Source organism: Amblyomma maculatum, chromosome 3 (genome assembly GCF_055883805.1).
Source record: "Amblyomma maculatum isolate TAMU_Amacu chromosome 3, ASM5588380v1, whole genome shotgun sequence".
NCBI classification, from domain to species: Eukaryota; Metazoa; Arthropoda; class Arachnida; order Ixodida; family Ixodidae; genus Amblyomma; species Amblyomma maculatum.
In genome coordinates this window covers 154067104-154090984 of record NC_139346.1, presented here as the reverse complement: position 1 = coordinate 154090984, position 23881 = coordinate 154067104, and the positions used below count along the sequence as shown (strand labels likewise).

Below are 23881 nucleotides of genomic sequence, written 5' to 3'. Positions count from 1 at the left end.
CGGATCTTTGATGAACCAGTTCATTTTCCTCGATCCAAACATAACCAATTATTGAACGCACGTTGATTACGGTGTTCGGATTGCTGCTATATGATTATGTTAAGGCGTTAATATACTTCGCAGGTAGGTTTACAGCAGTCGGCTTTGTATGTTGCGAATGGCTTTTCTGGATAGTTGATGTTAGAGTTTTGGCCCACAACGGTTCTAGCGTAATCGGCAAGGTAACGCGGGAACCGACTTCTTTTTTTAACAACCTTGCAACATCGCTACGACATTTGTCCGAGCACGATCTAACGAAGCCTTTTTCTTTGATTTCTGGCCACGTCCGTCAATGACAATATATGAATTTCCGGCTCTTTAGAGAAAGTTAAGCGGCCCGTAGCTTCAAACCAAGGCTACGGACATGCGCCGATCGCAAACGAGGACTACGCACCATGTTGTCAACTGCGAGGAAAACTCGTCGCCATTCGGCGTGGCCCGAGCTCCGCGAAGCGAGACCTTCGCGACGGAAGTTGGTGAATACGAAATGATAAGAGGTCCGGTCTTCCTAGCTACTCGGGGCATTGCGGGCCACGACCACACCTGAATGCACGCGCACATGGCCCATCATCACGGTCCGGTGGACCGCTGTAAATGGCTACAGCGGTAACGTGGTTCAGCTGAAATGAATTCAATGGCACGTAACAAAAACAGGAACTCGAAGATACCATTCATGTGTGTCCTGTATTCCGGATCTGCAACAAACATTGTATCAAAGAATACTTGTTTGAAATAGTTTGTTTCTGCTCAAGCAGCAGAGAAAAGTTTGGCTGGGGCGTTGGATCACAGCTCCAACAAAATAAGTTACAAATAAGTTACAAATAGTCCTTTTATTGTTGCTGTAGTCGCTGTCATTGAGATGCGCAGTAGTACTATAATGCGAAAAACTGACAGAGCAATTATACTTTGTAGCGCAGTGCAATTTCGAATTTCGCGGCAGGAATCCGTGGGCTGACATGTGCCGCCCTCCGACGACGTAAAACGGAGTGCACAGACTGATTTTGATTCATTTAATCTAAACATGGCGGACGAAGAAGACGGGAAAGGATACCGGTGGGAGACTGAATATGAAAGAACTTGGTGAGTTGATAATTCCTGTGCTGTTTTATTTCTGCAGCATGCAACAAAAGCGTTCCCATCCTTAGTCTAAAAATATCACTGTGGGGCTTCTTTTTCTTTCACTAAGAGCGCTGGTGATTATTCTTGTTGCAGCGCACGCTTCATGGTTCTTTCGTTTTCTGCAATCGTTTTCTTTTTCTCTAAAAAGGAAAATAAAAATTCCTACTCAAGTGAATTTAAGACAGAACGCACATCCTGAATTCATCAAGAATAGCCGCAGTGCTGGCCAAATTTGGTATCGACTGTCTTTTGTACTGGCTGTAGTTACGTTTCTTGTGCGCGATATTCGATAATCACTCTTGCAACTCAGCTCTCAATTTTCTGCCTGTTATTGTTTTATGAGAACGAGAGGACAAACATTAAGCATGCTGTTTTCTTCCTGTTTGTCTCGGCTTTAGCACTAGTTTATACCTGTGATAAACTGACAGCTCTAATCATTTTTGAGCTGGAAAGTTTCTCTCACACACATTGCAGTGGGAAGAGGGACACTGAACAAAACGCTGCATAATGCAGCTTGAAATAGCACCCGGTGTTCTTCCCTTTTGCGTGCGGCAAAAGTGATCGTGAAAAGAACGCGTTTAAACGGATTGCCTGTTATTTGCGATGATATAGGGACATGAGAGTTGTGTACTTTGTTAAGCTAAAGATAGGCTGTGCATGCCCTCCAGAAAAAATAACGTCAAAACATTTGCACCACAGAAACAATTGCCATTTGCCTCTTTATGTCTGTCATAATGTAAACGTGAACAGATCAGCGCCTGTGAAGCCCTTTGAAAATCACTATTGTGGATATATTGCGTCAGTTCGACCATTCCCAGTTACTACTAGCTTCACTTCACATTATTATTCCTCTGTCTCTCACGTTAGATACACTTGAAGCACTTAACAGTTGGGCTTCTGGGGTCATGTGCCAAAATACATGCGACTTGTTTGGGCACAAGCACATGCTTTCATCTCGGGCTGTACCCAGCATTTTACGACGTTTCAAGTTTGTCGTGTGTATAATGCATAAGTGCACTTAGAACTGTTTAGGTAAGGTGCTTCACAGCAGTGGGGTGGTGATGTGCATTTGTTTTTGCTTTACCATGTTCAAAGCTTGAGTTGACAATATGCAATATTTTGTGTGTGCACTGCAGGGAAGCCATCCAGGAAGATGAGTCGGGGCTCCTGCAGCCAAGTGTGCTGGACTTTGTCCACAGGGCCAAGCGCAAACAGATGCTGGCCAAGAAGAATGTTCGACTTGGGATGGTAATTGTCATTTTCATAGTTCACTTTAACGATGATCTGTCAGCTCAACTGACAGGAGTTATTGCTTGGGCCATTTTCAAATTACGTTTGAAGGATTACAGAGACTCAATTTTCATAGCATTTTTCTTCTTGTTAATGATACATAAGACATTATTGAACATGGATCACCACTTGTTACTTGCCTACGACCGTCAAATAATTAATGATCGAAATTTTTTTCTCACTTGTTTTGGTTTCAGTAGTTGAGCGATGGCTGTGATGCTGAAGGTATGTCCAAGTCACGTGCGTTAATAAAAAAACAGCAATTATCACTCCTCTTGAGGCAGGCTGGTTTGAGCACTGTAGTGAATCACAATGATGAATAACTGATTATTCCAGTTATTTCATCCTTCTTATAACCACGACTTGACTATGATGTAACAGCCATTGCTGGCTGTTGAAACTGATACCAAACGGATGAGAAAAAAAAAGATAGGTTATATATTATCTAGTGGCCATAGGCAGATATCACATGATGATCCATGTATAGTAATGTCTTGTGCGTCATTACAAAGAATAAAGCATACAACCAAAAATTGTGCATTTATACTCCTTTAATATTCTACTTACACAAGGTTTTGTTGGGTAGCATTGTTGCACATGAACTCCACACTCCTCCTTACAGCGTTCTTTGAAGGCTAGTACTATTGATGGTAAGTAAACAAATTTATGTGCATAAAGTGGGTTGGTTGCAAAACTGTGATGATCACATAGTGTTTGGTACAGTTTGAGTGTAGAGCACGCAAAATTCTGTATAGAGGTTGAAAGGCTGTCAGCTGCAGACCGTTAAAACTTTTCATGACGCACCTTTGAGCTGCATGCATTGGTCTAAAATTCTCTCTTCGCACTGTCTGGTGCATACTCTCTCATATTTCATGCTTATGCAAGATTGTTGGGAATCCTAGAGATGCCTAACTATGTGATAAATTTTCTTTTATAATTAACAATGAAGTGTACAAGAGGTTAGTTGCAACAAGGCAAAAAGTTTGTCTAGTTTACGTTCATTTTGAAAAAAGAAACTTTGTTGTGTCTTCTCTTTCTTGTCTAGTCTATTGCTCTGTAGTTAAAGAAGTAACCAGTCTGAGTGGTGCTGTCTTTTTTTTGCTTGCCACAATATAGCCACAATACAAAATCTCTTTTGCATCAAGTGAATGTTTGTTGGAGGAACCTACAGGTTGTCCATATTCCATATTGCTGCTGTTGCTGATGCTGTTACTTATCTTTATTGAATGCCACATATGGCCAGCCCACTCAACAAAGACCGAGGTAGCAGGGAGTGGAGTCTAATTGCACGCAGCTTTGTCCCAGAAGTCACTAGAATAAATAAATTTTTATTGTGTGCTTAATCCAAAAGTCTGGTTTTAAGCTTGCTGGAATGTTCTCGCAAATGTCTGCCATTTAGTTTTGGCACTGTTTCGTAAAAGATGTCCTGCTGACTTGCCTGCCAGTGCATGCTGAGCATACAGGACTGATTATTATTTTTTTTTTTTTTTCTATTTGCAGATGAGGCACCTGTATATTGTTGTTGATTTCTCTGAAGCCATGGCTGAGCCAGATCTGAAACCAACGCGTCTCATTTGTACACTGAAGGTACCTGTTAACACCATGCTCTCCTCGTGTATAGTCTGATGTCTGTTTTGTTCATGCTAGGCAGTATGAAGCCTAAGTGTTGGGCTTTTCGGTTTTTATTTTTTGAAAATGCGGCAGACTTCTTCGGTGCTTTTTTTTTTTCTTTTTCATAAGGCAGGTCTTTTGTTTTTTCTATTAATAATATTTTGTATGGATGAATTATTTTTTCTTTGATGAAACAATGCAACATTCCTGAGCAGCTAAAAGTGTATTTATATAAGTACGTAGAGTATATCTTGGCCATTTTATCATCACTAGCAGTAGGTTTACCATTAATTATCGCTCATATCTTCGTACATTAAAGAAAAACGATTGAAGTAAATATTTGGTTGCCATGTTGCCGTTAAGCTGTTCATGTAGCAGAGAAATGCCTGAAAATGCACAGCTGCGCTACTTATTCTGTAAAGCTAACCAGCAAGTTCTTCTCTTCTATTTTCTGATTCAGCTGAACCACTGAGAAAATTGCCGAATACAGTTATTTAATTACATCCACGTTCAGTTGAAGCATAATGACTTCCTGGTCAACCTGTGGCCTGTCGACAGGACACCTCTATCTGTTCTTTCTTGCTATCTCTCTGTTTCCGCAGCATTTCTTTAAAGCCTTTTCCTCCTCTATAAACCTCCCTCATCCACTGTTTCTTTCGTCGTCACCACCCTTGTTGCCAGTCCTGGGCGCCTGTCAAGTTCTTGGAAGCTGTGTCTGTTATGCAAACCCCCTTCACTTCACAAACAGGCTGACCCCATTGGAGAGAGGGGAGATCAAATGTCCCTTTTGAAGGTGGCACACCTTCTCACACTCTGAGCATCTCCTCTGCTTCTAGGTGACACCTGTGTGGTTCAAGAATGCTGACCCCATTACTAGTTCCAAGTGTTCAGGAACACATAGTGACAGCAACAAATGGTTCATTTGCACACACAAACAGGCTCACTGACAATTTCACATGCACATATACAGGGCTTGTTGCTAGTTCTACCTGTTCTCCTGATGGACGAAGCCCCGTGCATGACATTTAACATGGCATTTTCTTTTTTCAAGGTCTCTGCATGCAAGAATACTGACCCTGTTCGGCTAAAACCGAATTTCGAAAATTTAATTCATGATACTTCTTGTTTTCTGTTTTTCAGCTTAGTTAAATTGAAATGTCAAACACGTAGTTATACAGCTTAGGTTATCAATCGTTTTAGCTATAGGGAGCTGCAGTGGCTTTCAAAGTGCTTAGGAGCTAACTTGTCTTGGCTTTTGTTTTTTTGCTGCCTAACAAGCATCAAAAATAAACATGTAGATCCACAGTCTCTCAAGAAAGGACCAAATTAAATCTATGCCTTGCTTTGTTGTGAAAGAGACTACTGTAATAAAAAGGAAGTCGGCGAAAAATAGGTGGGATTGTGGCATGCCTTTATAAAGGTGTGAAAAACAAACCAAGGAACTTAAAGGGTACCTTGGAGTGAAGTTTGAGAGCACCTGCTATGTAACCCACTATTTTTAATTGATGTGCTATTTGAATTTGTTAGGGTGAAAGTGTTGAATGGGCTGTTAAACTTGTCACATGGCAGCCCATGGGAGACAAAGCAAATGTTAACTGCTTTAGTTGTGAAGATGATAACTAAATGTGTTAGTGCTTCACCATCATTCTAAGTATGTGGTTTATTTGTTGCTTTGCAGGAAACAGGCTGTGGTTGAGGTTTTCTTCGAGAGCTTCTTCCCACTTCACATATAACTGTCATACCGTACCGGCAGAGTTTGAGGCTTTCATGTGCAGGTCTTCAACTTGTAAACATTGACATATAATACATATTTGGCAGCAGTGTTTACTTAATGTTTGACCTCATTACTGAAGTAGTTTTATGATATGCATTACGAATGACCAAATGAAGTCTGCTTGTGAGCACATACTTCGAAAATTCCTGAGGTGTGTAATATTTTTCTTCTCTCCCAGATGCTGGAGCTCTTTGTGGAAGAGTTCTTTGACCAGAATCCCATTAGCAATGTAGGTGTCATCTCAACTTGCAACAAACGGGCACAGAAACTTTGTGAATTGGCAGGTTAGTTACAAATGCACTTGTTCTGCTGCATGATCTTACATATTTACTGATAGTGTAAGTATGTGCAGTAGGCTTGTTGATTGATGTAAAAAAATGTCAGCACTATATGTATAATGCAGGGTGGTCAGACAGGCATATGCAAAGAGCCGTTTGAGTCAAGAACTACAGTTACAAAAGGGCGTGACAGGTTCTTTTTATTTTGTCCAGCAAAAATGGTAGTCGCAATGATTGCCACTTATACAGTGATTGCTCACTGTGCCTCTGCATTCTGCTGCCCCATTCTTGAGGGATGTGCCTTGAATTTTGGCTGAATTGACTTGTTGGAAGCAGCTCACTTAAATGTGTGATGGGGGATTTACTAGCGTAATGAACCCCACTGGTAGAATGAACCCACCCCCCACTTTTGCCACTGAGAATAAAAAAAAAACTTCATTAGTGCGTCTCTTCCTTCGCCATCACAGTGCATTTCTTGGCAGCGTGCCAAGAGGCTGCCTAGGGATACCATCCCAGTGCATATGTATTTTTTGTAAGCTCTTGTGGAGAGGAGGGGGGGGGGGGGGGGGGGGGGGGGCAAACTTGGCAGAGTGCCAAGGCCCTTGACTGGTAAGCTAGCAGCTCCTCGCTGGGCTAGTTGGCTTGCACAAGCATGCTGGTTTTCACTGCATACCATTGGGCGGTTCATTGTTACACGTGTTACATACCATGTAACACGTGTGTGCAGATTGCATAGTTTAAACGATAACAAAGATCATTTAAGACACATTATTGTAGCAGTGTGTGCTAGTTGAGTGGCATTCATTTTGAAGGAAGAGCAGCGCAAATGGACACATTGGACAAAGGAGGAAAAGTACACAGTTGTGAGCCAGCACCTGTAGTGCATGCTTCTGTTTCTTAGCCCAACATTTTTTTTTTGTTTTTCTTTGAAAATATTTAAAAAGTATTGCATTAATAGACTGTAGATTGGGTGTGCGAATGCTAGATGAACTGATAATTATTTTTTGGACATATGAGCATATAGCTTGCTTGTCTTGTTTACTATGTTCATCTTATTTTCCCAATTAATGACAGGAAATACTGGAAAGGTGGTGGAAGCCCTGAAGTCTTGCAAGACACAGGTTCCGTCCGGTGAACCATCTTTGCAGAACTCTCTTGAGCTTGCTGCTGAGGTCTTGCGGTAAGTATTGATCTGTCTGATAAGCGTTCAGGCTGAGCTGTTAAGGGGAAAAGTTCATACTGAAGTTTATTCGCTAATTTTCACTAATGCAAATTATTGATGGGTTCGTCGCAGGTGATACATAATCAATTAAAAAGTGCAATTATTAACAAAACAAGACAATAATTTGCTATGACGTGCCATGTGGTGGCTTTGCATAATAATTTAAGGACTACTGAGCCACTGTCGCTCGTTGCATTGTTCAGATTTTAGGTTTGCATTTGCATAAAATTTGGGGCCATCGTCCAAAGCTGGTCTAAAAACTATTCAATAATGAAAGACATTGTGGGTGTGTGACTTTTTATCCTCTGTAGAATCTGAGTGATACAAATCTGGTTGATATAAATTTCGGGGTGTTATGAATTTGTAAAATTTTCTGGCTGAAGTGCATCGTCGTGTTTATTGTGCAGAAAGTTTCAAACATTCTCCCGCGCCACTATGGATGATACGAGGACGCAGACCATGACAGTTTTGAGCATTATGCACTGCGTGTACATCGTTGACTCCACGACTACCAGCCACACTGTACGCATCGTGAGCTGTTTGTTGCGGTGCATGGGCCGCAAATCGCTGACGTCGTAATTGCCAGAGCCGCTACGCATCGCGAGCAGTTGATGGCAGTGGACGTGTACGGCCTGCACATTGTTGCCTTCGTGATTACTAGTTGCGTTTCATGCACATGAAGTAGTTTGCGGCACCGCGCAGCCCACACGTCGCTGATGTCACACTCTCCTGTTGTGCTGTACTACACGCCTCCATAAACACATCACGTGAATGCCTGTCTAATGCGTCTGCGTACTGATTTTTGTTCATTTTGATGATACAAATTTTTGGGTAATACGAATTTTTTTGCGACCTTGTGACATTCTTATCACTGATGTATTTTGTGGGTGAAGTTTATATTTATAATTTATAGTGTTGTATCAGGAAAAAAGCTGCAGATTCTTTGTCATCGTACCTGGATGAAAGCAGTTCAACCCATTAGGAGTTTGGGCATATTAGTAGGCTGTTGAACATTGTATGTCTCACTGATTACTGGTCTGAGTATCTCAGAAATATAGATAGGTGGAACTTTGCAGTGTTCCTTCATTCCGTATGCAGTGTTGAATTGAAAAAAACAGTGTACTACAGAAAAAAAAAAAAAATTCACATCTTTTAGTGTTTCAAGCTGTTTAATATCTTACATATGTTAATAGTGCAGTTGAACTATCTGGTAATTGTGAGGTGATCCTTGCTGCAGTGGCTCAGTGCTTATAGCCTATGTCGCTTTTGGATGTTATACTCATAAACCTAGCCAAACACTATTTTTATTTTATGCTTTGTTTATTTGCTGACGTGTATTTTCTTTGATAAATCAGTTAAAAGCATTTGTTCAAATTAACGGGGATGTAACCCTTCTGTACTTTAGCAAAAAACGTTTTACGAACGTTTTCAGAGAAAACAAGTGACACATTTCTTGATAAATTATGGTTTTCTTTATTACTGGTTCACCCGTTCTCTGATAGGCATTTACCTGTGCACACCAGTCGGGAAGTGTTGATTATCATGGGCAGCCTGACCACTTGTGATCCTGGAAATATCCAAACAACCATCGAGGTGGGTTGCTCGGTTAGAAAGTGGTCTTCTTGTGTGCTTGCACATTGCATTAGAATTTTGTACATGGTTGGGAATTCAACGAATAAATGAAAACTATACTTGGGGACACTTTTTCTTGGCAATGAGCCAAAGCTACAGAGCCAAAACGCATCATCTTCCTACGCAGCTGAATATAGTCCCTAGTTGCATGAGCAGTTTCTGCAAAAACAAATTGAAATCATAGCGCTAGTTATTTACGGTATATTTCTTTTAACAGAACCGATTTTCCGAAATGAAGCTGTTATGCCTAAAACATTTGTCTTGGTTCCACCGGGTTTCCTCGTGTGATGTCTGTCGCGGTTTTTCGAGACGTCCCGACTTTGCAAACAAGATGGTGACTGTCGCCTGTTCGGGTCGTTCCGGTTCTGGTTCGTCCACTCCGCAACAGTTGGAAGCGTTTTCACCAAACAAGATTCGAGTCAAGTTCAAGAGACGCTGGCTGTCGAAGCAAACGAAAGAAATGATCTGCAACGTCTATGCAGGCCGAAAGCCGTGTGGTCGGACTACATGGTGGAGCGACATGTTTAAAGACGCCCCGCCTCCCTACCTTTGCGCCCATTGCCAAGAAAACGTGTCCCCGAGTATAGCCATCATGGTTGCAGCAATTAGCTGCTAGTGTGATTGTACACAGGAATACTGCCTGCGTTCTTCCATATAGCATGCTGTCACAGTGCTTTTATTGAAGCACGAAATGCCTAAAGGTAGGGCATCACACAATTTGAAGGGATGAATTAAGGCTAACACAAGTGTTCTATTGCTAAGAAATAGGCCTGAGTTTTGCCTGAATACAGCAGAGCCCCTATATATTAAAGTCACTCTACCAACAAAAATCTTCGCTATATCAGTTATTGGGGATGGCATGGGTCTAAGGGTGGATGCCTTCTGGTAATATGGCTACTTAATAAACACACAGTGTTGATTTAGAAAAGGAACAGTTAGATTCTGATTGTCCCATCGTAGTAAACCTTATTAACTCGAAGAAGTCATGTGTCCTGTGAGAAACACTCAAATTAACTGGGTTTTTGTATTAACGTAGCACAATATGGGAATGGTACCCAGGCAAACAATTTTTTTCTGGGAGTATGGACGGGTGCAAATAAAGTGCTTTCTCTCTCTCTCTCTCTGGGAGTATGCGGCTTTTATTTGGACAAGCTTTGCGATTGCCACATATAACCTTGAAGACGTCGACCCCCCCCACCTCCTAGCCCTTGGTGGCCAAAACAAATTACCGTATATTGACGATTATAAGTCAACCCCTCAAGTTGCGATACTTTCTTAGCAAAATAAAGTTTCACCCCGAATATATGTCGGAACTAAATCGCGATGTGGCTATAACTTGCCAATAGTCATTCAAAGATGCTTATTCGTGCACAAAACTCTTTTTACAATTCATCGTTGCTCACGAGAAAGATGCAGTCATGGTTACCTGAGTCACTGCTGCTGCTGGCGATGATGAGATGCCGCACGTTGAAAACACCCCAAAGACTATGTCGTTTGGCAGTCCATACCAAGCATCGTTTACCCACCGTGCCACTTGGCTCAGAGAAGCACGCTTCAGCCGCCGAGTTGAAGTCGTAGGGGTTTCCTGCTAGTGCCATTCATTATAGACTGTGCTGATGCGGTCTTTTAAGGGCTTTTTCAGTGCCACATCTGGTAGCTGAAGGATAAATGTCAATCCGTCCGCAGTAATGACCAAGTCACACCCAGCATCTGCTACTGCTTTTTTCACTCGGCCGATGATGTGGCCTCTGAAAGAGTCCAGAATGAGCATGCTGTGGGGCTTCAGCAATTCACCGGAATACCTGCACCTCACTTCACGAAACTACTTGTGGACAGTTTCAGTGTTAAAAAAGTCCTTTTCGCTCACCTGCACGATAACCTTCAACATATCATTTTTCTCTTGAACAGGAGAAAGGGGGGGGTAGCTTGGGCCTGTTGGCCAACGGCACAACATCAGCATAAAGCAGTTTTGCTTGTTTTTTGTGGTCAGCAGGTGAGCCTGGCACTCCCTTTTCGCAAACATTGTTCTTCTACTAGGCATGTTGAACCAGAGTGGTGTCTGGTTTGCATTCTTTATTTGACGAAGCTGAAAGGAATGTTTTGCTCTCAGTTCAATCTTGTAGCACAAAAACATGCTCTTCTTCTCTTTATATGCTTCGAGTAACTTTGGCATGCGGTAGGAGCAGGTTAGTGGTGCCAGGCATAACACTAGCATAAGTTTCCTCATGTGCTCCTGAACGGCATGCTTCATTCTTGCACTTGCTGTGGCAAGACAGATTGGAACTTTCTATTCTAATACGAACAATAAAAGAATGAAAGACGATAGCTCATGGACAACACTGTAAGGAACACTTTTTTAGCGCTGCTTTCCTGAGGCTGATTGGCACTTGCTGCTGTTTGCTTTACTGATGCATAACTTGCCTTTTCCTTTCTTCTGCAGACCATGCGAAAGTGTAACATTCGCTGCAGTATTGTTGGTCTTGCAGCAGAAGTCTATGTCTGCTGTAGGCTTACCAAAACCACTGGAGGTATGTAGCCATGAGGAAGTGAATTGCTCTTCCTTTTTCTTAGTCATTGCTTTGAAAGTGACAGTTGGCAGGATTTCTTATTGCAGGTACTTATTATTTTGGGGCTAAGCTTTTTCTGTGCCCAGTAGAGTGCTTATTGGTTATGGTGTTTGGCTACTGAGCCGAAGGACGTGGAATCCGCGAAGCCTGGCCAAACTGAACACATTTTCACGGCTGTGAAATGCAAAAACAGTTATGAAGTGAGGGCATATTAAGTGCATGTTAGCAAACACCAAGCAGTCCAAATAAATCTGGAGCCTTTAATGTGGAGTTTCTCATAGCCAATTTTGTGACTTGGGATGTTGGATGCCACATACCGTAACATGCATTATTGTAAAACCTTTGTTCCAATGAGGGATTCTAAAAGAGATTTCTGCCTTGTTTCGACTATAAATATAATCTGGTGAACATTGTGGATGTCAAAGGCTAGGCTGTTATCCAGGTACACTTGCAGACAGCTTTCTATGGCACTACAGTCAAGCTTGGAGTATTACGGAAAGTTGAGCTAGTTGGTACATGATTGCAAATTACGAGCGCTGCGACGGAGAACAACAACGAGAGAGTAATGACAAGGACAGGCGTATATAGTCCTTGGAGTATATAGTCCTGAGAACGATGATGATGAAACCAATGTGTTTAACAAAAGATTCTACCCCTCTTTCTTGCTCAAGAAGAGATTAGCCCTGTGAGCCACCATTTGCATTTTATAGCGTTACTTGTGATTAAGCAGCAGGGGAGAAAATGGCAGTCAAGGCATTTATTCGGCGACTGAAGCTTTGGTCTTCGGAACACCGTTCATTTACTGGGCAGATTATTTGGTGCAGTGACGCGGCACGGAGACAAAAGTGTGTCTCCTTCCCTTTCCTGTTTAACTTTGGCTGCAGTGCCATAATAAATTAGTTGCGGGTGTGTGCAGTCTTGATGCTGAGCACTAACGACATTGCAGAGCAATCACATTTCGTCTATTCCTCCTTGCACATATAGAAACTAATGTGGAGTCCTGTTGTGCAAATTTGATGAAAGAAAGCTTCATTGTGAGAGAGCATTGTAAAGTATTGATTTCCTTTGTTGCTTTGAAATAAATGAAACTGGGATTAAATAATCTAAGGCCTATAATTTGGCACACATTTGGGACAGGTATTTAAGACTAGCTTGTTGTTCTCTGTGCATCTGGTGCATGCTTGTCTGTCTAACCTATGCAGGAAGTGTGAAAGCAAAACACTTTTGTGTGCTCTTGTTCGCGTGACAACTCCTGTTTGAGTGGTTTCTTCTAAAGGGATAGACACCCAGCTTCTTACTGTAAAGCTATAGGGACAGTACCTTCAAAAGTTGTTCTAGGCCCATCTATAGTTCAGCTGTGCAGGCAGCGGAGGTGTTGGCAAAGGCACGAGAGCACGTGGCATGTGATACTAGCTGCACCGAGCCGTGGCGACCATTTCTGGTGATATTAAACATCTGACAATGTATGGGATATTTTAGTGACAGATGAGTGCAAACTGTATTTGTGAACCTCTTCACATAATGGCCACTGAAATTCATGAAGCATGCATCATCGCTGATAAATTTTATATATCTTAGACCAACTATATAGGTCGTTTGAAAGCTTACGTTGAGTGCTGGTGACTTCGTGTGCAGTAGCCAATTGTCGCTGCAGACAGAATGAGTGCTGAGTGACTTGAAAATTCTCTCATGTAGTGCACTTTTGTTGTGTTCATGTGGTTCGGCATTTGTTCCTGTTCCAGGCACCTACAATGTTATCTTAGACGAGAATCATTTCAAGGACATTCTCTTCCAACATGCTATTCCTCCACCTGTCACGGTAATTCACTTTGCTTATGCTAATGCTTGTAAGACTTAACAAAGTGTGCTGCCTTGTACATGATACACAGCACAGGTAGGTTAAAGGAGGGAGAGAAAGAAACAGGCTCATTGTGTCACTAACAGCGTCATGTATTTGTTAGTAGAACTGTCTTGCTGTTTTTCCTATGTAGCATTCATACACTAGTACACTGATATGATGTGCAATATTGCCGCTAAACGTTCGCTCTATAGATGTACTTTTTTTTTTTTTCGCTTTTGGCTATAGCGTCGGAATTGTAATGACTTATGTCGCCTAAAGTGTTTTTTTTTCAGTCAGCTTTTAAAGGGATTTTGTCATTCACTTAGTTTATAATAACAAGTTTTTCTTTACTTTCTTCTTGTTTTTTCAGGGCAATGCAGAATCTTCGTTAATCAGGATGGGTAAGGTGACAGTTTTTGAAAACTTGTCCACTCGCTGTCAGACATTACTTCTTCATGTGCTGTAGTTCACACTTTTCCTGTGCAGGGTTTCCTTACCACAGAACAGAAACTGAGGGCAAGCCATCTCTTTGTTTTTGGTAAGCATACCTTGTGTTGGAACTGAGTACATAGTGTCTTTGGATGCTATTGGTTATAATTTTAGCTTGTGATATACAGGTACAATATGGCCCACTGTTAAGGGGATAAGGGGAACACGCGATCGCATGGTAAACGCTTGGCAAAGTGCTGCCGGCATCAGCTGGCGAGAATAAGTGGTGCTATGTGCGTGCTCGGGAAGAGCAGCCATTTGCGCTTACTGTGCATGCATCTTGTGTGATTGTGTTTACTGCCGGCTCTTTCGGAAGTGATTTGTAAATCACAGCCACCACGCAGTCTCACGTTCCGTTTATCAGTGGACCGTACTGTACATACCTATGTAGTTACAGTTCTTGAGTATTACTCATAGGAAATGTGTGTGCGTACGGTATTTATTGCATGTAACTGACATCAAAATATTGAAAGAAAAATAATGTGGATTGGCTTCATGACAATGCGCAGTCTCCCGGTGCAGTCTGCCATCCAAATCGTCATTGGATAGTGTCAAGCCTATGAAGGCCAAAAAGGGCATAGCCAAGTCCATATCTACAGTCTGTTTGGGCCAACAAAAGGCGTAGCCAAATTCACCTCTGTAGTCTTTTTTTTTTTTTTTCTGCAATGCTATACAACGCCATATTGATCACACAGCATGCTCTTGAGAGGTGGCTTCGCTGCACAAACAGCGAGGATCATGTGATGGGCGCTTAGTTTCGGCATGCTGGACGAGTAAGGACTTCGCGCGAACAGTAGCGAGGGAAGCACGCATTGATGCCGCTGTGGTATGACACCTTTGGACAGTGGGCCTTTAAGGTGTACGAATAAATGAGTTGCGACGCCACTGACTTACATAGGAATTTTCCGGGAATCCGGCGACAGCCCAAATTGTCTGAATTAAGGGGAGCGAAAAAACGAGGTTTTACTCTACATCTTTAAAAGCTGTGGCAAAGGCTCAGATTACAACAGTGAGAGCATCGCGGTAGTCTTTTTGCAATAAATTTGTAACGGCTCAGTCGTGCATGTAAGCGTGACAATATGCGAGGATTTTGTTTTTTCACTTCCGTGGGTTCGAAGTGCAGAGGGTGAGCTATACGTGTGAAAATATGGTAGTTTATAGAAAGGGGATTTACTTTCTAAGAGCTACTGTTTGTGATTTGCATCCTTGCAATTTTACAATCCCAGATTGCAGCGAATTGTTGAAGGAAGTTGTCTCAGCTCTTCACAGTGGCATTGTTTTGTTAACTAGAGCTTAAGCTGACAGTTTCAAATATTTTATATTGACCTGCAGCCATCTGGACAGCCAAAACCCTTCAGATGGACTGAGCAAAGGCGGCTACTTCTGTCCGCAGTGTAATGGCAAATACTGCACTCTGCCCGTGGAGTGCAAGGTCTGTGGTGAGTTTCAACACTGCTCATAAGGTTACTGGATCATTGTTGTCTGCCAATATTAGCCAAGTTTTGCATTTTAAGGTGGAAGCCTTACTTGGCTCATGCATGGCCGTGTACTGAAAGCATGGCCGCCAAGTGGCAACAGAAATGTATCGTGATGTATCAAAGTTATGAGGCCGCTATTATGTGTGCAGTGTTCATGGTGGTGTCATACCTTTTCACTTCCCATTTAGAATCCATCTGCTAGTCAAGTTGAAGGCTAGTTTGTGACAGGGGTTCGAACCAATGACGTATGTACATACCTCAAGTTGTATGCTGTTAACTGGGCGAAACGGAGAGTTGTCCGTGTGCTGTGCGATGTCAGTGTACGTTAAAGATCCCCAGGTGGTCAAAATACTTTGGAGCCCTCCACTGCTGCATCTTTCATAGCCTCATTTGCTTTGAGACATTAAATTCCCCACTAAACTAAACCTAAACCAAACGTATGCTGTTAACTGTAGGTGTCGGTGCCCACCAAGAAGAGAGGCAGAGAATGTACTTTTTCTTTCCTCAAAAACCAAACCAACTAAGGGCATTTAACGTTTTGCGAAACTCTGGGCCAGTCCTTCAATGCTGAACCGTCGAAAGAAACTATGCTAAACCAAGTCAAACATCGCTTTTGCACTTCTTAATTGGTTTAAGAGGAGCTAAACCCCTGCTAATTTTTTATTGTTAAGTGCCAAATACTTCTAGCCCTGCAACGCCATGTATGGTTCTATAATTTTATTCTTGGCATTCTACTTTAGAAGACATGGGTTTAACATATACTTAATATAAGCTTTGTTGCAGCCTGTTATTTGCAGTTAATGTTTCAGTGGGCAGGAGCAAATATTGGTATGAATGAGAAAGGGTTCAGAGGCTATAATTGAACTGGATTAGTGAAGAGTAGTGCATTATCAGTGGCCATTTTGAAAAATTTGAGTTCTAGTATTCAAGAACTTTGCTACGAAGAACTGACATTGAAGTAGAGTGGACAGTAGGCTTACAATTCATTCCATCTTTCTTTGTCAGAAAGTGTTGTTAAGTTGCTGCTAGCTATAAATTGCAGCCAACTTTGGATGTGCTATGGGCATTCCTTCCAAGAGGCAAAAGCATCAACATCCTTATTGGTGGCTCTGTATTCCATTTTAAAATGCATGTTTGGAAGTTCTTCTTTGGGTTGGGACAGTTATAATAGAAATGCAAGCTGTGTCTTAACAAACCAACCTTTAATATTTTTGCCAATTTTTAGCATCTCTTGCACCTCTTTATCTTCAACACACTGTATTTGGCAGGTCTGCTTACTTGCACTTGCTATATTTGTAGAATTTGTAGCAAGTTCTCTAACACTTCAAATTGTTTCTCTTAGCTCTGATAGACTGTATACAAATTCCAACTGTTTTTGCTCAATCCGAGGGAAGGGCAAATTGATTGCTTTGATTTGTCTTTCTGTGTGGGCAGTGAAGAGCAGCTTTACTTGCTAGAGTTGTCTTATTGCTTTTTATTGCCCAACTTTTGTGGAAGTCTTTGCTCGTCATATGTTTGGCACTTAGCATGAAGTCTGAAACTGGGGCAACATGATTAGGTGTACCGAATTTTCCTTCTATGTGCTGTTGGTTGCAGACACGAGCATTGGGCTGAGAGGGGTATTGTTAAGGGGTACGCTTTCCCACGTGTATGAGCACGAATACTGTTGTTATTAGTGCAAATGTCATTATGAAACCAAGTCCTTTTTGCTATGGAATGGGTTGCAATAATGACAACTCGTGTATGGGAGCACCAGTTGGCATTGTTTTGGTTGTGTGGGAATGCATTATGGCAACAATGCTTGTATAGTTTGGTATTCATCCATGGTTCATGTTTGTGGCTTTCTTGTTGATGGCCTAGTTTAGGGCTGGCAGAGGTTTCACAGTGGCAACACTGCTGGTTCGTACACTAAGCAGTTATGTTTGACTACTTAGGCTTTTGTAAATGAGTGATGGTATTAATGATAATGCGGTACTGACTTAGAGTGACACCATTCAGTTTGGAATATTATGTGGAAGGTTACACAGCCATCGGAGTAGTGTTGCATTTCAGTCAACATAGCATATTGGCATTCTGAGATGCTTACTTGGAGTAATTTATTATGGTTCTGGATACATTTCCACAACCTTTTTTTTTCTTTTTTCCTTTTAGTGCATAGGGTTGATGTTGGCATCAGCCCCTCACCTTGCACGATCTTACATTCTCACAACCTTTTTTTTTTCTTCTTTTTTCCTTTTTGTGCATAGGGTTGACGTTGGTGTCAGCTCCTCACCTTGCACGATCTTACCATCATCTTTTTGCTCTGGAACCCTTTGACGAGGTGCCACCAGATACATTACCTGCAGACACTCCTGTGTAAGTTTTGCCATTGTTTGCTTCTTGATGCCTGTATCCTTGATTTTGTAAAACACTACTAACGAATGCCGGGATAAGTTGCTGTTTTTAAAAAAAGTATCATAGGCCCAAGATTTATTGCGACAGCATTAAAGGCTCCTTTCATCACTAGAAAATCTGGCATCGGCGTTGTGAGCAAAAAATCAAAAGCATGGCGCTGGGAGGCGGTAGCTGGCAGCTGACATGGTCGAGCACTAACTAGATGTAGGACTTCCTGACATTACGTTTGGCAGGAGCTGTCAACCCGGGCCTCTCCTTCCATTTGGGAGGATGATATCGGAATCAGCCTGCGAGGACCCTTGTATTCACATTACCTTTAGGCCACATGGGCATGTTCATATAGCTTGGTTAAAGCAGGCCTTTATATATGGGCTGGTAGCCTATGCTATCGCGTCATACCCTTAAAGGCGGAGCTTTAATGTCCGCCATGATTTTTGTAATGCTGGCTGGCTAAGGTGACTACCATTTTTGTTTCAGGACCTGCTTTGCCTGTCAAGTTTCTATAACTGACAAACATGTAAGTGCTGGAGCTCCTTTCTTATGAAAGCTTACCGTTACTGTTATTGTATTGCAGTTTACTCGTGTCAGATGCTAACTTAAATGAGCAGTTAGTTCAAGATAACATTAGAATAATAGATACTCAATGATGAGCCTAAAAAATTGACGGGCAGTCATAGGATGTGATGCAACATACCTGTGTCAGCAATATTTCTTTAGTGTGACTCTTTCCCCTTCCACTGAGCCTTCTGGAGGGTGGAAGCATTTCATAGGTGAAGGGACAAGGGGGTGAAAGTGAGTGGGCGGAGGCTTGATTCCGGCATCGCTTTTACAGCGAAAGCTGTCATGGCGTTCGTTTAGTCATAATTCCATGCATTCTATCATGGAAGCTACAGCATCAGCTGTGAGGCATTAATTACTTGGGAGTTTGGTAGGTGAGGAGTGGCCTAATGGCTCGGGTGGTTACGTTTAGGTGACTGCTACAGGAAAAACCCCGAAGGGGGCTATCATTGAAGGAGAAGGTGTTATGATGAGAGCGGAGGACTACGTAGTATGAAGGTCGTTTGCAGAGTTGCACATGGCTAAACCAAAGCTTAAAACAGCTTTTGCTGGTTTGTGTGCTGTGCTGGTAAGCCTAGCTCTAGTAATTTAGTTTTTGTTTCGATGCTGCGTGGGCTTTTGGTGGGATGAGGAGTCTGACGAGTGGGGGATAGAGGCCTTCTGAAGAGTAGATGCAGAATGAGTGCTGTGATCAGAGCTTCTAAAAGACGGAGGTGGGCGGAAACTTGTAGTTTGGAAATGCTTTTTTTTTTTTTTTTTTTTTGTGGTTGGCAGGTCTGGATGTTTACCTGCCATTGGGTGCTTCCAAAGGGTGGAGATTTCAGCTTCACACATGTTCACACAGACCATGGCTTTTCGCTGAAAGAAGACTGTAAACTGCTAGCACCAGTATATAAGTCAGCATATTGTGCATCACCACATCTGTCAATGCACTTTTCTGAAATGTTAAGCTCCTGTAATAAGTGCTGGCTGTAAATCTTTATAGTGGCATCCTTAACACTTTCCTGTCCATGCCTATTCACATCGAAAGTCCGTTTACAATGTTTTTTCCTGCTTCATAGCACTTTTCGACAGCTAGAGACATTGAGTGAGTAGCAGAGGAACTAATTTCTCAGTTTCGTTTTCTGTTTCATAACACTGAGATTTAAACGTGCCCCCCACGCAAACGTGTCCCGCATGGGTGCCACGTTTGCATTGTTTACAACATGGCGACGATGTGGTCACTGCCCTGTAGAAACTGGTGTTTCTTGCAAGTCTCTCTTTTCTAAGGACTAGTTTTTCTGCAATTATATGATCAGTGAGGCAAAAGACCATTTTGGTTTGTCACATTCTAGCACGGACAGTGAAACAGCTTCAAATTGGTGTTCTGTTTCGCTTTCAATTTGAAAATTTCGCTTTCTTCTTTGAATTGTTTCATGGCTGCTGCACGCTATTTTAAAGATGCCCTGAATGTTCTAAAGGTGCAGTTCTTATCTATAGGGTGTCAACGCTTTTGAAGAGCCATCTTTTGCCGGTGGCCGCGCAGAGAGTCATGTCTTGCAATGCGCGACCACCGGGTGTCAACCTGCATTGCTGTGACTGCTGGCACTATTTTCAGTAGGGGTCACATTTTTTAGCATAATTCAAAATATTCTGCACATAGCATGTTGATATTTACTGATATCATGCACAGGTCATTGCTACAGAAAACATATATTTTAACTTTTCGTGGTTGTATCACTTGTGGGAAAAAACGGTGATATATTTCTTTTTAGTTTCAAAATTTTTACAAAATTTTTTTTTCACTGTCTCATAGGTAAATATGTTTAGTGAAACATGTACCGTTAAAAGAGGATTTCTTATTTAAGATTTAATACTGTACACTTTATTATCAAGAATGTTCTGGCGACTACAAAAAAGAATATTACATGTACCACCCAAAAACTACTACTTTTCCCGTGAGCAGCAAAGTTTTAATGTAGGACTATATCAACGTGCACTTATTTATGTTATGTGCAGGAATCGATTGATAGTTCTGTTTAAATTGTGGTGTGCGTGAAGGCTATGTAATGTAATTTTTACTCTGTGCGAGTTAGAGAGGAAGAAGAGTCCTCCACCCACCATCATTCACTGAAATCAGCCCTCTGGGAGGCCTTCACTAACTCACCTAGCCACCCACCCTCTTCACTCCACACTCACCATATGCATCTCTTACCTACAATGCATCTCTTGACTTCACCCATGCTGCACCCAATTTCACCTTCCAAAGAGTCATGACTCACTAGAAGCTCATGCAATAGCAGAATGAAAAAGCGAACAAAATAAAATTCGCGGATGCAATGAGGAGGGCGGTTCAGTGCTAAAGTGAAATAAATGTAAAGTATGTGTCATACTTGGAGGGAACACGAGAAGTGTTTAAACCGGCTCTTAATGCATGGAGAAGTAGGTTTCACCATGAAGCAGGAGTGCAGCTTCAGACTCCTATCAAGATCTCTGTGCCCTGTTTTTTTTTTTTTTCTTTTCACTCTATGGTGAAACCTGGAAGTCTTGAGAGCCAGCCTCCCTATTGTTCATGTTCATGTCGAGATTTGTTGCATCACATCATATCTCCTGTACAGTTTTCAAACTTATACTATTTCTTTGTTAGTATTTGAATAAGGCAAGTGTGTATCAGCAACGATTTTTACATGACATGATGAGGCAGTTTGCCCGAGTTCGTTTGGGACTTACTCATAAACTAAATATCTGTGCTCATTCAGCATCATTTCGTTGCTGTTGTGCTACCAATTTACCAATGGCCAGCTCATCATTGGTGATGGAATTTTATTGCTTCCTTATAGAAAGCACTGTATATGGAAGGCATACAGTGTTGTCATAATTACTTCGTATTGGTTGTTGCAATGCATATATAGTTCAACCCTGTAACATCAGGAGCTGGAAAAGAAAAATAAGTTTTAATTTCATGTTAGTCAAGCAACATTGCATCACCTACCAGTGCTTTGCGGTTGCTTTGAAAAATCACTTGTTGTCACTGAATTTTTGGTGCCGTTGCACATAAGGCAATGGCTTGGTTTGGAGCTACTGAGAATGGTCACCCATGCTGGGAAACCGTGACTTCTAACGTGACTGAGTGACTTAGAGAAGTTTTAGTTTTAATGCTAATGGCTCTAAAGTGCACGTTCAGTGTGGGGTTGGCACAGTGGGTATAATGTTCTAGAATTGAGAAGTGTGCAGTCTGCTGCCGGCGAGCAGGTCGTTTCAGCGATGACAGGAGAGAGGGCGCTGTGTGCAAGAGGAGCGCATGAGCGCTGAGCAGACCTCCGTCACCGCTATTTCGTCGGACCCCGAAGGCGCGCAACAATAAATTGTGTCGGTTTAGCTCCCGCACATATTAAACCGATCCTGTGCATGAATAAATGAACTAGTTCCCTATAAAAGCAGCCGTTGTCGGGGAACTTTTGTATAAGCGGCGAGACACATACATCAGAGGCCTTTTTTCTGCCTCAGAAATGGAGCCAAACTGGAACTGTGACTGCGCTATCTGCAGACACATGTTTTCCTGCTTGACTAATCATCAACAACATGTCATAGTACGCTAGAGAAGCAATGCAATGCAATGAAATCAACGCAGGACACGAGCCGCAGGACACGAGCCGCAGAAGCGGGCGGCCTGAGCGTTTCCGCTGCGGCGCGCGGGCTTCTGATGCGCTCCTGCGACTGACAGCGCCACCTACACTTTTCATCGCTCTGGCGACCACCTCACTCCCATTGCCGCGCACTGAAGACGGCACACTTCTCAATTCTAGAACACTATACAGTGGGGCCCTGTTCTTATCCTCGTGCTGGCTTTATTTGAGAACCTTGTGCTTGGAGCTCTTAAAAAGTTGCGGTGCGTGACATCCTCCACGGTAATGGCAGCAGCGACGCATGCAGCTTGTGAATGCTTGAGGGAGCCCAGAAGGCAGGTCTGTTTGCTGTGATGTCATCTTAGCTAGGCTTTCACATTGCCTTGTATGTGATGTTTGTAGCATTGGTTAACATCTAAGTTCAGAGAATGGAATTTTGAAGAAAAAAAAAAGCAGGCCAATTTAAGCGCAAGTAATTGTGGAAGTTTTTATTTGGGCAGTGTACTCAAGTGTACCCATTCTTTCACTTTGTATGCTGCTGTAAATATGAGTGACAGACTTTAATTAAAGGTGACTGCATTGAGCAGGGCCTGTATAGGTCCCAGGTACCAGTTGTAAGAAGCTAATGTAAGGGTGCGTCTCTTCTGCTGCTCCTATCCTGACTATTTATGTGGTGGCTATGTTTGGGATGGGGGTGAAGGTAAACAGCAGAGCTCATCGCATTGCTGCTGTTGTTAGGCTGGTAGTAATGGTAGTTTTGATTCATGGTGCAGATTATGTATCACAAACTATTTCATCAGTTAATATTTTCCTTTTGGCAACGTATACTAGCGTTACCGCACTGAAGAAAGCCCTTTCATAGCACCTTCTCGAACCATGTCGTTCTGTATCTAGGCTTACACTGTTGATGCAAATATGGCGGGGAAAGGTCTCATTTGATCGCGACGTTTATTTAAAACCGCCTACATTTATCTCCACCAGGAAAGACCACAGTTGCAAAATTCGTGAAATAGCCTGCCGCACAACTGTGTACCAATCGTCTTTTTTCCCCACGAACAATAAAGCAATGGAACAAACTATCAGAATTTGTAGTCTCGGTGGCTGACGACATTTTTCCAGTTCTACTGTTGCAGCACCTGCTTGCCTCAGTATAAAGATTGATTCCTGCTTTTCTGCTTTTAGTATGCTGCTGGCTAGTTTGGTTTCAGTCTGCTGTGTCTACTTACTGTCTTTTCAGTTGGCTGCTCCCTTCATACCTTGACGACTTGCCGTTCTGGCTGATTGCTTTGACTATTATGCTTCATTTGACATATCACATTTGTATTTCTGCTTTTTTTTTTAAGCTTAGTATGTTGCTGGCAAGTTGTCAGTGTTGGGTCCGGTTACTTGTTCACCTTATCCGCACTTTATTGTTTCACTTCTATGTTGAAGTCTTACCGCTCTTAATAATTGTCCTGATGACTGTGCCTTGTTTTTGCACGTCACATTCTGTAATATACTTCCCTGCTGTAATGCCCTCTAGGCGCAATGTGGGTAGATGAATAAATGTATGTAGCTTGTTTTGAAAGATTGCTGTTCGAAACGTTAATGCTGTGCATCCCAGGTAAGGTAATAGTAATTTTCTGCCTTTACCATACACAATCCTTCCTTCCAAATCCTGTAATTTAAGGTCATGAAGCAGCATTTATGGTACTCTGTCTAGTTGCAAGTATCGCATAAAAAAATTACTTTTTTGAGATGCTAGGAATAGTGACGAAATGATTTCATGGACTGAAAACACTTTTTTTGGACTTTTTGCTTTGGCCTTTAGGTCTATCGTTGTGTCAAGTGCAAGGAACAGTTCTGTCTGGACTGTGACCTTTTCATCCACGACACACTGCACACCTGCCCTGGCTGTGCAAGCAGGTTTCCAGCACCCGATGCACCATCCTGACATTAAAGAATCATTGTAAAAGTGTGTGCGTGCCAATGCCTTTGCAACTTGA

The 23881-nt window shown here is 42.2% G+C and overlaps 1 protein-coding gene across 1 annotated transcript; it reads left to right on the top strand.

The window, feature by feature from the left end:
* Positions 1–996: 996 nt before the first annotated feature.
* Positions 997–23881, top strand: Ssl1 (general transcription factor IIH subunit 2 Ssl1). The gene is made up of 14 exons (XM_084598273.1): positions 997–1119; positions 2295–2406; positions 3949–4035; positions 6012–6117; positions 7186–7291; positions 8836–8926; positions 11406–11493; positions 13275–13351; positions 13743–13773; positions 13859–13910; positions 15194–15300; positions 17586–17694; positions 18211–18250; positions 23707–23881. Exons 1-14 carry the CDS (start codon positions 1061–1063, stop codon positions 23827–23829), a joined length of 1188 nt encoding a protein of 395 aa, XP_084454399.1. The 5' UTR covers positions 997–1060; the 3' UTR covers positions 23830–23881.

Coding starts and splice junctions, on each gene's coding strand:
- Ssl1 (XM_084598273.1), top strand. CDS start 1,061: ATGGCGGACGAAGAAGACGGGAAAGGATACCGGTGGGAGACTGAATAT. Junction 6,118..7,185: donor GAAACTTTGTGAATTGGCAG/GTTAGTTACAAA, acceptor AATTAATGACAG/GAAATACTGGAAAGGTGGTG. Junction 7,292..8,835: donor CTTGCTGCTGAGGTCTTGCG/GTAAGTATTGAT, acceptor GTTCTCTGATAG/GCATTTACCTGTGCACACCA.